The 14,598-nt window shown below is 43.4% G+C and overlaps 1 protein-coding gene across 1 annotated transcript in view; it reads right to left on the bottom strand.

The window, feature by feature from the left end:
• The window catches only part of BBS9 (Bardet-Biedl syndrome 9), a 567,629-nt gene that overhangs the window by 546,614 nt on the left and 6,417 nt on the right, over positions 1–14,598 (bottom strand). Inside the window, exon 2 of the mRNA XM_056118050.1 lies at positions 7,216–7,338. Coding sequence (XP_055974025.1) covers positions 7,216–7,327 — 112 coding nt within the window. The 5' untranslated portion in view covers positions 7,328–7,338. The remainder of the gene's footprint in view (positions 1–7,215; positions 7,339–14,598) is intronic.

Raw genomic sequence — 14,598 nt, 5'->3', positions numbered from 1 at the left:
AGAGTTATGAACTGAATGTGTCCCTCTAAAACAAAAATATGTGATCGTAGCCCCATGCCTGTGCCATTCTTTGAAAACAGAGGTTTAGTTTTGTCTTTTTGGTACTGGGACTACATCTGATGGTGTGTAGGACTTACTCCTGCTCTGTGCTCAGGGATCACTCCTGGCAGGCTCTAGGTACCATCTGGGGTGTTGGGGACTGAACCCAGATCATGAAAGGCAAGCACCCTCTCTACTGCACCATCACGCTACCCTCTACTGTCTTTGAAAGATTAAACAAGTTCGGGCCATAGTGAATGCGGCCAATCCAGGTACCATCCCCGGCATCCCATATGATCCCCCCGAGCACTCCCAGGAGTAATTCCTGAGTGCAGAGCCAGAAGTAACCCCTGAGTATCACTGGGTGTGGCCCAAAAAAGCAAAATAAATAAATATATATATTTAATATTAAACAAGTTAAGGTGAGTCCCAGCTGGTAGATGATGGAACTCTTCCTATGTAAGAAGGGAAAAGAGAGCAGGAGAGAGGGGTGTCAGATAAGGACAGAGACATAGGAGTCAGAGACTACAGTGAAACTCTACAGAAATTCTACAAAAGTCAAATAATGTATAGGGTCACCGGAAGCTGGACATAGTGAATGACTCTAACGGGTCCATAGGTAGCGTGGGCCTGCCAGCCCCTGACCAGGAGAGGACGGAGTTCTCTGGCTGGTGGATTCAAAATTAAAATTGCAAACAAGTGTTCCTCAGGGCACACAATTTTTCTTTACAGGTGTTCTCTCTCTCTCCCTCTCTCCCTCTTCTCTCTCCCTCTCTCCCTCTCTTTCTCCCTCTCTCCCTCTCTCTCTCCCTCTCTCCCTCTCTCTCTCTTCCCTCCCCCATTCTTCTTTCTCTCCTTTCTCATATTTCCAAATCAAAACATTTACTTCAAAACTAATACTAATAATAGCATAAAATACCTTATAAAATTTTTCTGAGTTCTTACAAATAATATTTGCTCGAGCGGGCCCAGTAACGTCTCCATTGGAGACTTTTGTTGTTACTGTGTCTGGCATATCGAATACTCTCGGTAGCTTGCCGGGCTCTCCGAGAGGGGCGGAGGAATCGAACTCGGGTCGGCCATGTTGGCCGCTTGTAAGGCGAACGCCCTACCCGCTGTGCTATCGCTCCAGCCCAAATAATATGAAAATTTTTCCCACTACATATGCCATAGGAACCATAAGCTAACTTCTTAGATGGAAACTTCTCTAGTTTAGCTCACCCACTAGAAACACAGTAGCCAATAACTCATAAGCCTATCCTAACTCACACTGCATATCAAGCAGAACAGTAACAGTGAACGTGAAGGACTAAACCACACCTCTCACAATGGTAAAGCAACGCAAAAGCCCACCAAACTTTCATATTGAAGAGTCTAGCCCAGATGACACCAACAGTATTGTAGTGTTAGACAACCTCTCTGACAAGGAATTCAGAAGGGAGCTACTTGGGATGCTTAGGGAACTAAAAGAAACAATGGAAAGCAATGCCAATAGAAGACAAGAGGATCTGAAGGCAGAAATGAGGAAAATGCAATCGGAAATGTCAGACCTGAAAAATCTCGTAGGCGAATTGAAAAGCTCAGTGGAAGGCCTCAGCAGCAGAGTAAGAGCGGCTGAGAACAGAATCAGTGAGCTCGAAGATGAAGTTCAGAGACTCTCCAGAAAAGAGCAGAAAATGGAAAAGAGACTCACAATTCAGGAACAGATGGCAAGAGAAGATCGTGATGAAGCCAAGAGGGGTAACATAAGAATTATTGGAGTCCCAGAGGGACAGGAAGAAAACCACGATGAAGAAGAAACTGTCAAAGAAATCATTGCTACAACATTTCCAGAGCTGAAGAAAACTTGTGACCACATTCAGGAGGCCCGAAGGGTACCAGCTAGAAGAAATCCGAATAAAAATACCCCAAGACTCATTCTGATCAAAATGACCAAAACCTTAGACAGAGACAAAATTCTGAAAGCAGCAAGATCGTAGAAAGAAATCTCTTACAAAGGAGCATCCTTAAAATTCACAGCTGATTTTTCTGATGAAACCTTCATGGCCCGAAAACAGTGGTGGGACATAGTAAAAAAACTCAATGAAATAAATGCCTCCCCAAAAATACTTTTCCCAGCAAGACTCTCATTCATAATAGAAGGAACAACACACAGTTTCACAGACAAACAACAGCTCAGGAACTTCATAGACTCAAAACCATGGTTACAAGAACAACTAAATGGGCTACTTTAAGGCAAGAAAGGCCCCTCAAATACACCAAATTTTAACAGAACAATGGGACAAAATCCCATAACAATAATCTCTCTCAATGTCAATGGGCTAAACGCACCAATTAAAAGACATAGAGTGGCAGGATGGATTAGAAAATTGAACCCAACATTCTGCTGCCTGCAAGAAACGCATCTCAATAGTCAAAGCAAACACAGACTCAGAGTCAAAGGCTGGAAAACAATCCTACAGGCAAACAGCTCCCATAAAAAAGCTGGGGTAGCCATCCTTATATCAGACCACATCGATTTCAGAGTGAGGAAGGTCATAAGAGACAGTGAAGGCCATTTCTTATTGATCAAAGGATCTGTACAACAGGAAGAACTTACAATAATAAATGTATATGCACCTAATGAGAGACCAGCAAAGTACTTAAAACAACTACTCATAGATTTGGAAAAAGACATCAATAGCAACACAATACTAGTGGGAGACTTCAACACTGCTTTGTCACCTCTTGATAGATCAACCAGACTCAAGCTTAGCAAGGACATACTTCATTTGAGGGAAACAATGGAAGAAAGGGACTTAGTAGATATATACAGGACACTTCATCCACAAAAAGCTGAATACACATTCTTCTCAAGCGTACATGGAACATTCTCCAAGATAGACCACATGCTGAGCCACAAAACATGCCTCCATAAAATTAAGAAGGTAGAGATTGTATCAACAATCTTCTCAGACCATAATGCGCTGAAATTAGAAGTAAATCACACACAAAAACAGAAAACTAAATCAAACACCTGGAAATTAAACAGTGCACTATTGAACAACGAGTGGATTAGACAGGAAATCAAAGAGGAAATCAAAAGATTCCTAGAAACGAATGAAAATGAGAACACGAGTTACCAAAACTTATGGGACACAGCAAAGGCTGTGTTAAGAGGAAAGTTTATAGCTCTACAAGCATTCCTCAGGAAGGAGGAGCGAGCACACATAAGTAACCTAACCTCACAGCTTAAGAGCTTGGAGAAGGACCAAAAAAAGGAGCACAACCCGAACAGGAGAAAGGAAATAATAAAACTCAGAACAGAGATTAATGAGATGGAAACCCAAAAAACAATCCGAAAGATCAATGAAACCAAAAGCTGGTTCTTCGAGAAAATTAACAAGATCGATAAGCCTCTAGCAAAACTCACAAAGAAAGGGAGAGAGAAAACCCTAATAAACCGAATCAGAAATGAAAAGGGGGTCATTACAACAGAAACCACAGAAATTCAGAGGATCCTCAGGGAGTACTTTGAGAAGCTTTATGCCACGGAACATCAAAACCTCGAGGAAATGGATAAATTCCTAGACTCCTACAGACTCCCAAGGCTGAACCAAGAAGACCTGGAATACCTGAACAGACCTATCACCATCAAGGAAATTGAAATGGTAATAAAAAGTCTCCCCAAGCACAAAAGTCCTGGCCCGGATGGATTCACTAGTGAATTCTTCCAAATCTTTAAAGAGGACTTACTCCCGATGCTCTTTAAGCTTTTCCACGAAATTGAAATATCAAAAACACTTCCGAACAGTTTCTACGAAGCAAATATCACACTGATACCAAAAGCAGACAGAGATACCACAAAGAAAGAGAATTACAGGCCGATATCCCTGATGAACACAGATGCAAAGATCCTCAACAAACTACTAGCAAATAGAATCCAACTACTCATCAAGAAGATCATACACCATGACCAAGTAGGATTCATCCCAGGGATGCAAGGATGGTTTAACATTCGGAAATCAATCAACATAATCCACCATATCAACAAAAGAAAAGATAAAAAGCATATGATCATATCAATAGATGCAGAGAAAGCATTTGATAAGATCCAGCACCCCTTTATGATGAAAACCCTAGCCAAAATGGGTATAGAGGGGACCTTCCTCAACATAATTCAAGCCATCTACCACAAGCCTACAGCAAGCATCATCCTCAATGGGGAAAAACTGAGAGCCTTCCCTCTAAGATCAGGGACGAGACAGGGATGCCCACTCTCTCCACTGCTGTTCAATATAGTACTGGAAGTACTTGCAATAGCGATTAGGCAGGAAAAAGATATTAAGGGCATTCAGGTAGGAAAGGAAGAAATCAAGCTCTCACTATTCGCAGATGATATGATACTTTACTTAGAGAACCCAATAACTTCCACCAAAAACTCCTAGAAACAATAGACTCGTATAGTAAAGTTGCAGGCTATAAAATCAATACCCAAAAGTCCATGGCTTTCCTATACGCAAACAGTGAGAGAGAAGAAAGCAACATGAAAAAAACAATCCCATTCACAATTGTGCCCCAGAAAATCAAGTACCTAGGAATCACCTTAACTAAGGAAGTAAAGGACCTGTACAAAGAAAACTACAAAACGCTACTTCAGGAAATAAAAGAGGACATGAGGAAATGGAAAGATATCCCCTGCTCATGGGTCGGGAGACTTAACATTGTCAAAATGGCAATACTGCCGAAAGCATTGTATAAATTCAATGCAATCCCTATAAGGATACCCATGACATTCTTCAAAGAAATGGAGCAAACACCCCTGAAATTTATATGGAACAATAAACCCCCACTAATAGCTAAAGCAATTCTTGGGAAAAAGAAAATGGGAGGAATCAACCTCCCGAACTTCAAACTGTACTACAAAGCAGTAATAATTAAAACAGCATGGTACTGGAACAAAGGCAGAACTGCAGACCAATGGAACAGGGTTGAATACACTGACATCTCCCCTCAATCATATGCTCATCTAATCTTTGATAAAGGTGCAAGTAATGTGAAGTGGAATAAGGAAAGCCACTTTAATAAATTGTGTTGGCATCACTGGACGGCTACATGCAAAAAAATAGGCTCAGAACTCTGCCTAACACCATGTACAAAAGTAAGATCAAAATGGATTAAAGACCTCAACATCAGACCAGAAACCATAAGGTACATTGAAGATAAAGTTGGCAAAACCCTCCATGACATTGAAGCTAATGGTATCTTCAAAGATGCCACGCCACTGGCCGAGCAAGTGAAAACAGAGATAGATAAATGGGACTATCTTAAACTAAGAAGCTTCTGCACCTCCAAAGAAACAGTGACCAAAATACAAAGACAGTCTACAGAATGGGAAAGGATATTCACTGAATACACATCTGACAAGGGGTTGATATCCAGGATATACAAAATACTGGTTAAACTCCACAAGAAGAAAACATCCAACCCCATCCAAAAATGGGGCAATGAAATGAACAGAAACTTTCTCAAAGAAGAAATCCGAATGGCAAAAAAGCACATGAGAAAATGCTCTACATCATTAATCATCAGGGAGATGCAGATCAAAACCACAATGAGATACCATCTCACACCTCAGAGACTGGCCCACATTCAAAAGAACAAAAGCAACCGATGCTGGCGTGGATGTGGCGAGAAAGGGACACTCCTTCACTGTTGGTGGGAATGTCCACTGGTTCAGCCCTTCTGGAAAACAGTATGGACGATTCTCAAAAAATTAGAAATTGAGCTCCCATTTGACCCAGCAATACCACTCCTGGGAATATATCCCAGAGAGGCAAAAATGTATAGTCGAAGTGACATCTGCACTTTGTTGTTCATTGCAGCACTCTTTACAATAGCCAGAAACTGGAAGAAACCTGAATGCCCAAGAACAGATGACTGGTTAAAGAAACTTTGGTACATCTACACAATGGAGTACTATGTAGCTCTTAGAAAAGATGAAGTCATGAAATTTACATACAAGTGGTACAATATGGAAAGTATCATGCTAAGCGAAATGAGTCAGAAAGAGAGGGATAGACATAGAAAGATTGCATTCATCTGGGGGATATAAAGTAACAAAGTATGAGATTAATACCCAAGAATAGCTGAGATCAGCACCAGGAGGATTACTCCATAACTTAGAGGCCAGCCGGGTATCCTAGAGGAAAGGGCTGTCCAGATAGAGAAGGGAGCACCAAATATAGGATGTTTGGAGGATCCTCCCAGGAGGGGAGATGCATGTCGAAAGTAGACTATGGACTGAACATGTTTGCCACTCAATGCCTCTTTTGCAGACCACAACACCCAAAAGGAGAGAGAGAACACAGGGGATTGCCCTGCCACAGAGACAGGGGGGATGGGGGGATGGGGGTGGGAGGGATATTATCCATGGTGGTGGAAAATGGGCACTGGTGGAGGGATGGGTATCTGATCATTGTATAATTGAAACCAAGGCACAAAAAATTGTAAATCTACAACTTTAAAAAAAATAAAATAAAATAAAGGGGAAAAAAAAAAAAAAAAAAGAAAGTAGACTATGGACTGAACATGTTTGCCACTCAATGCCTCTTTTGCAGACCACAACACCCAAAAGGAGAGAGAGAACACAGGGGATTGCCCTGCCACAGAGACAGGGGGGATGGGGGGATGGGGGTGGGAGGGATATTATCTATGGTGGTGGAAAATGGGCACTGGTGGAGGGATGGGTATCTGATCATTGTATAATTGAAACCAAAGCACAAAAAATTGTAAATCTACAACTTTAAAAAAAAATAAAATAAAATAAAGGAAAAAAAAAAGAAATCAAAAAAAAAAAAAAAAAGAAAATTACCTGCAAAACTAGGGCATAATTATGACAGTTCATCAAGTTTTCCAAACTATACATTTTTTGTTAATTTACTTTGTACTGATAGAGGCCCTGTGGCTTATAATACTGTTAAGGTGCATTCCTGTGCACACTTTTAGAGTATGCTTATTATTTGGGTGGGGACACGCCAGGTCACAGTGTTACACAGGGGCCCATGTGGTACAGGGAGAGAGCCTGGGAATTCTGTGGGCAAAGCACCCCTTCCAGTCCTCTGAGCATCTCTCTGGCCCAGCAAAATCTTCCATGCCATCTGGGAAGCCAGTCTCCATCGGGCCGTACAAGCTTACCTTGGCCACTCCCCGTATTGTCCACATCAGCCAAACACAAACAGCCTTGATCAAATTCTTCTTTTTCTCCCAGAATAGTAGACCACCAATCACGGGCTTTAAATAAGGACATTTTTGTTCACTCTAGAAAAGAAAGCATCTGTTGTAATAAAACTCCAATTCACACACACATACACACACACAGAGACACACACCAAAAAAAACTCACACAATGGATTATTACGCTAATTATTAATTTACTTCGGTTTTGGTTTGGTTTGAGATAGCACAGCTGGTAGGGCATTCGCCTTGCACGTAGCTGATCCGGGATCTGGGTTCAATTCCTCTGCCCCACAGCAGAGCCTGGCAAGCTACCCGAGATGTATTCAATATGCCAAACACAGTAACAACAAGGCTCACAATGGAGACATTCGAGCAAATCAATAAATAATGGGAGGACAGTGCTACAGTGGTTTGGTTTGATGGTGCTCAGGGCTTACTCCTTCCTCTGTACTCAGGGATCACTCGAGGTGATACTTGGGGGATACAGTGCTAGAGATCAAATCCACATCAGCAGCTAACAAGGCAAGCGTCCTTCTATCTCTCCAGTGTACTATCTCTCCAGTCCAAATATTATTTCCTTTTGGGGTGGGGGCAGTGCTTTTTGGACCACACTCAGCAGTGCTCAGGAGTTACTTCTGATTCGGTACTCAGGGATCACTCCTGGTGGTGCTGGAGGGACCATATGGGATGCCAGGGATCATTTACCCGTAGGTTGGTTGCATGCAAGCAAGTGCCCTACGCACTGTACTATCTCTCTGGCCCCATCCATGATTCAAATTTTAACAGGGCTACTTAGTACGTAATTCTTTAGCAAAAGTTTGAACTTCCTCTCAGTTTGGTCTCTCTCCCATCACTAAGAAGTTGCAAAGAAATCCGATAGAAGGTGTCAAATGGCTGTCACTGGAATAGGGACATTAGAGACATTCAAAAAAAGCATCCCCGCCCTTCACACACACACACACACACACACACACACACACACACACACACATTCCAGTCACTGAAAGGCACAAGCCTTTGGCACAAAGGCACCCAGGAAGTCCACAACCAACAAGATGAAGGAGAACTGGGTGGGCTGTGGGCACGGCCCTACCACACTTTCTGGCCACCTGCATTAGTTGGGATGGGGGTGTGGGGCGGGCCCTCAGATTTCTCAGCCAGAACAAGGTCAGCATCCACCTACCCCAGAGCATCAAAGCATACGTCCCCCTGGCCTTCTGGGTAACACACCCGAGGGCTCTCGGAGAGTGCGAAGACGTCAAAGAATAAGGGTTTCCTTCCTGCTACTCTAATTGGGACCATGCAGAATGCGCCCAATTCTGCCCATGCCCAAAAGGTAAGCTCTGGGAGGTAGCAGCAAACATTTAATTAGGAAAAACTCAACCGCTGCTCACGGGGGAAATCAGAGGGGAGGCTCCTGAGAGACTCCAGTTACGTGTTCGTCAACCAGTCAATAGATGACTTTAGTTCTTATGTTGTTAAGTTGTTATGTCTTTAGTTCTTTAGTTGTTATGTTGGTTAAAAATATTTTGCAGAAACCACAGCACCCAAAAGGAGAGAACAAAAGGGAGTGCCCTGCGACAGAGGCAGGATGGAATGGGGGATGGGGGGGTGGGAGGGATACTGGGACTGGTAGGGGTGGAGAATGGGCACTGGTGGTGGGAGGGGTACTCGATCATTGTATAACTGAAACCCAAGCACAAAAACTTACATCTCATGGTGTTTCACTAATAAAAAAAATATATTTTGCAGAGCCGGAGAGGTGGCACAGCAATTTAACCGGTCAACCCAGGCTCAATCCCCCACATCCCATATGGTCCCCGCAGCATTGCTGGGAGTGATTCCTGAGTGCAGAACCAGGAGTAAGAAAGCCCTGAGCACCACCAGTGTGACCCCACAAAACACCTAAATAAATAAATAAAAATGCTTTCTTTGTGGCCAGAGAGATAGGACGGGTAGTGCATGTAGACACTGGTGTTGCCCGTGGCCAACCTAACCCAAAATAAAGAGAGTCCATTTCATATGACTTTAACTCACGAACACTGACACCAGCAGCCAGCAGCCAGCAGCCCTCACACTCACCCTGGAACAGTTTGCCTGGTGTGTGCATGTTCTCCACAGCCACACCCGGTGACCTGGAGCTTAGGAATGTGGGGCAGCACCTTAGCAATGTATCTGGGACTGGACTTCAGGGTGGGCACCTCCAACCAGTACGCAGGGTCATGCACAGTGACACGCGCAAACCAGCTGGCAGTTCCACACGGTGCTACTCAGCCCTGCGGTGCCAGGGACCATCAGGACAACCTCCTGGGTGCGAGAGCACCTCCAGACTACACCCTGACATGCCCCAGGCACCACATGGTACTGGGATCAAGCCCAGGTTGGGCACCTGAACCCTGCACTATCTTCCAGGCACTGGAGACTACTTTTGTTTTTTCGTTGTTGTTGTTTTGTTTTGTTTTGTTTTTTCACTGACTTACAAACTTCCATGATTACGTTTCAGTCATACAATGATGGAGTACCCATCCCTCCACCAGCCCATTCTTCACCACGGATGTTCCCAGAATCACTCCCGCCACTCCCACTCCCATTCCTCCCCTGACTCTGGCAGGTACATTCTCTCTCTCCTTTTGGGTGTTATGGTTTGCAATACAGGTACTAAGTGGTCATCATGCCGGGTTCATAGTCTACTTTCATCATGCATCTCCCATCCTGAGCAAGCCCTGGGGACTATTTTAAAAGGAAAGTCACAAATATATAAAAAAAAATCTTTTCTTTCTCTTTTGGTTTTGGTTTCTAGATCACACTCAGCAGTGCTCAATTCTTACTCCTAGCTCTATGCTCAGAGATTACTCCTGGTGGGCTCAGGGGACCACACATGATGCTGGGGATTGAGCCCGGGTCGACCGTGTGCAAGGAAAGCACCCTACCCGTTGTACTATAGCTCCAGCCCCAACATGAAAACAAATTTTTTTAAAGAACAAAGACATACTTCAGGGCAAATGCCACATTAAGCATGGAAAGGACAGTCTGTAGTGCAGGAACTGAGACAAGCAAACAGAATGGCTGTGCCAACAGCTGGGTACCCAAAAGCACTATGAGTATTGATCCACAGTCAAAAATACATTTTTAATTAGAGGACAAATGCACAGAGATGGAGTATATCTGTAAATAACTGTGGCAATCTAATAATCTAACGTTAGATTATTAGATTAGATTATTAGATTGCTACAGTTATTTGCAGATACTCCATCTCTGTGCATTTGCCCTCTTATTAAAAATGAGCAATAGCACAAAAATTTGTAAATCTACAACTGTACCTCATGGTGTTTCACTAATAAAAATCTAAAATAAATAAATAAATAAAAATGAGCGAGAGCACAGTGGTAGGGCATTTGCCTTGCATGCAGCCAGCCCAGCCGAGCAGGGTTCGATTCTTCTGCCCCTCTCGGAGAGCCCAGCAGGCTACTGAGAGTATCGCGCCCCCACGGCAAAGCCTGGCAAGCTACCCGTGACATATTCGATATGCCAAACACAGTAACAAGTCTCACGATGGAGACATTACTGGGCCCGCTCGAGCAAATCGACGAACAACGGGAGGCCAGTGACAGTGACAGTGACTATGGATCAATACTCATAGTGCTTTTGGAACAATGGGAAGACAGTGACAGTGACAGTATCACTACTGTGATTTTGATCCTGTGTAGGGATCTTGTGTGTGTGTGTGTGTTTTATTTTGTTTGGGGGCACACCCAGCAATGTTTAGGGGTTACTTGCAGCTTTGCATTCAGGAATTCTTCTTCAGAGTACTGGGGTACCATCTGGGATGCTGGGGATTGCAAGGCAAATGCCCTACACACGTACTATCTCTCCAACCCCTTCTAGGGTTCTCTTAAAGAAGAATACTTTCTACAGTGGCTGGACTGATAGCACAGCGGATAGGGCGTTTGCCTTGCACAAAGCCAACATGGCCGATCCGAGTTTGATTCTTCCGCCCCTCTCGGAGAGCCCGGCAAGCTGCCGAGAGTATCTCGCCCGCACGGCAGAGCCTGGCAAGCTACCCGTGACATACTCAATATGCCAAACACAGTAACAACAAGTCTCACGATAGAGACGGTACTGGGCCCGCTCGAGCAAATCGATGAACAACGGGAGGACCATGACTGTGACAGTGACTTCCTATGGTGAATTCCTCTTTCCTCCATTTGTCCTTTCTCCATGAAGGACAAAAGCAAATGCCCTTCAATGTGGAAACTTAAACAACTAGTGGACAACAAACTGAACCAAATTCAGTGTTTTTAAAAAATGAAATATAGCAACTAGAATAAATCTCAAGGACATTATGCTAAATGAAGAAGGGGGAACTCAACCCCAAAATGTCACAAATTTTTTTCTACCACATTTCAAAATGACACAACTATGCTGAAAAGAACAGATCAGGACTAGCACGGGTAAAAGACTTAAGGGCTACAAGAACAGATGACTGGTTAAAGAAACTTTGGTACATCTACACAATGGAATATTATGCAGCTGTTAGAAAAGATGAAGTCATAAAATTTGCTTGTAGGCAGATGGACATGGAGAGTATTATGCTAAATGAAATTAGTCAGAGAGGGACAGACATAGAATGACTGCACTCATTAGTGGAATATAAAATAACATAAGATGAGACGAACACCTAAGGACAGAAGAGATAAAAGCCAGGAGGATAGCTCCACAGTTTGGAAGTCTGCCTCATGTGCTGGGGGAAAAGGCAGTTGGGATGGAGAAGGGACCATTAAGTAAATAATAGTTGGAGGGATTGCTCGGGAGGGAAAGTGCATGCTAAAAGTAGAGTAAGGACCAAACATGATGGCCTCTCAGTATCTGTATTGCAAACCATAATGCCCAAAAGTAGAGAGAAAACAGGAAGATGCCTGCCACAGAGGCAGGGAGGTGGGATGGAGTGGGGATGGTGGGAGGGACACTGGGGACATGGGTGGTGGAAAATGAGCAAGGGTGGAGGGATGAGTGCTCAATCATTGTGTGACTGAAATTTAATCATGAAAGTCTGTAACTATCTCACACTGATTCAATAAAAATATAAAAAGACTTAAGGGCTAGTGACTACAAGGAAATTTCTGTGGAATGACTAAAAAGCAATACAATCTAACTTTGGTGGTAGTTTTATGAAAAAAATTTTAGTTCCTTAGAATTATACTCCAAGAAGAAAAAAAGATTATAACTTAAAACAGGTGAACTAAAATAACACCATTAGGCTAACGCAAACGTAATAGTTTTGATCATTGTACTATCATCACTGGGAAACCATTATTTTTCCGACCTTTATGTGAGTATATAATTATTTCAAAATGACAAGTTTAGAGAAACAAATTTAAAACTCCATCCAAAGTCCTCTTTAATATTAAAAAAAAAATAGATAAAGGCAATGATGAAAGGAAAAGGAAAAAAATCTTGGCAGGTGATTTTTTTAATTTTTCTGTTTGTTTTGGTTCGGGGGTCACACCTGGCAATGCTCAGGGCTATGCCAGGTGTGACCCCTACTAGGTCTGTGCTCAGGGATTACTCTTAGCAAGGCTTGGGGGACTATATGGGATGCTGGGGATAAAATCCTAGCTGGCTATATATGCTGGTTGGCCATGTACCCATATGGGGTGCTGGGGATCAAATCCCGGTTGGTCATGTACTGGGCTGGCCATGAATACAACCCTACCTGCCGTACTATACTATCACTCCACACCCCCTTTATTTGAACTTTTAAAAGGTGTAGAGCAAATACTTACTTTATCAATTTTCCAAGAGTTTTTTTCATGGAATCATTGTGAGATAGACCCTTACAAAGCTGTTAATGATTAGGCTTCAGTCATACAGTGTTCCAACACCATCCTTCCACCAGTGCACATTTCCCAGTACCAGTGTCCCCAGGTTCCCTCCCAACCCCAGCCCCCAGCCTGCCTCTATGGCAGGCACTTTTCTTCTCCCTCTGTCTCTGTCTGACTCTTTCTCTCTGTCTCTCTCTTTTGCCTCTCTCTCTCTCTCTCTCTCTCTCTGCTTGTTTTAAACCTATAGCCAACAAAGGGTTCTCCTTTTTAGACCACAGCTACTTTAATTACTTAAACCAACTGACCTTCATATTAATTCTTCCCTTTCTCCTGGAACAACAGCCTACTTATAATAGAGCCTAATTATAAAGTAATACTTAAAGTATTTTTTTTTCAAATTCATTCATTTTCAAATTCAGAAAGACAGAGGCCTTGTCTTTGAGATACTAAAATCAGCAGCTGGTGAGGAGACATACTTATAGAGAGGTCCCTTATAACGCCTGGTTTTGTTTTGTTGTTTTGACTCTCTCTCCCACTCTCGCTCTCGCTCTCTCTGTGTATGTCTCTGAATCTCTCTGTCTCTGTCTCTCTGTCTTTCTCTCTGTGTCTCTCTGTCTCTCTCTCTCTCTCTCTCTCTCTCTCTCTCTCTGTGTGTGTGTGTTTTGTGGCCACACCCAGGGTCCTCAGGGCTTTCTCCTGGCTTTGCATTCAGGAATTACTCCTGGCAGTGCTCAGGGGATCATATGGGATTCTGGGGATTGAAAATAACTTAATAAGTACAAGGCAAAATGCCCTACCCGCTGTACTATTGCTCTGGTTCCAAGCCTGGATTTTCTGAAAAAGAAAAAAAAAATTGTTGCAAAGTCAAAAATATTAGCAGGTTATTTCAAATAACAGAGATTAAATAACTACAAATTGACCTACTTGATTCACTTACTCCTAGATGAAATCTGGGGTGCCCGTCATGGAGATAACAGAGGGTTCAATCTCCAACATTGCAAAGCCTCCTGAACTTCACCAGCTGTGCCCCTGGGGGATTCTGAGCAACAAAAGCACGTGCAAGAGCGATGGTTCCATGAGCTAAGGCTTATCAGGCAACACAGTTCCTGGCACTATACATTCCCCTAAGCACTGCAGAGAGAATCATCGGGTGTGTCCAAAAACCAAAGAAGAAAGAAACAGGTGCAAGGAGGTAGGTCAGGATCACAGGGGTCAGAGGCAGGTCCCTTGTACATGCAAGGGGCCAAGCTGGGCCCTCCACCACTAATACCATACCACCATTAAATCAAGCAGTGCCGCACCCCCAGCCTGCTGGGACAGCCAAGGAATGCCAGGAATGGCCCCAGAATACTGCATGGAAGGTCTCCCAATATTTTTTACTCAAAAAAATGTTTTTTCTGAATGGGGGTCCAGAGTTCAGCAAGGGAGAGTCCAGTGAGTAGGACGCTTGCCAAGAGCTCAATCCCTGGCATTCTGCATGATTCCCAGATCACTTCCAAGAGTGACTCCTGAAGAGTAG

The sequence above is a fragment of the Sorex fumeus genome, unplaced genomic scaffold (genome assembly GCF_029834395.1).
Source record: "Sorex fumeus unplaced genomic scaffold, SorFum_2.1 ptg000037l, whole genome shotgun sequence".
Taxonomy (NCBI): Eukaryota; Metazoa; Chordata; class Mammalia; order Eulipotyphla; family Soricidae; genus Sorex; species Sorex fumeus.
Note: the sequence above shows the minus strand (reverse complement) of the source record. Positions and strands in the feature narration are given on the sequence as shown.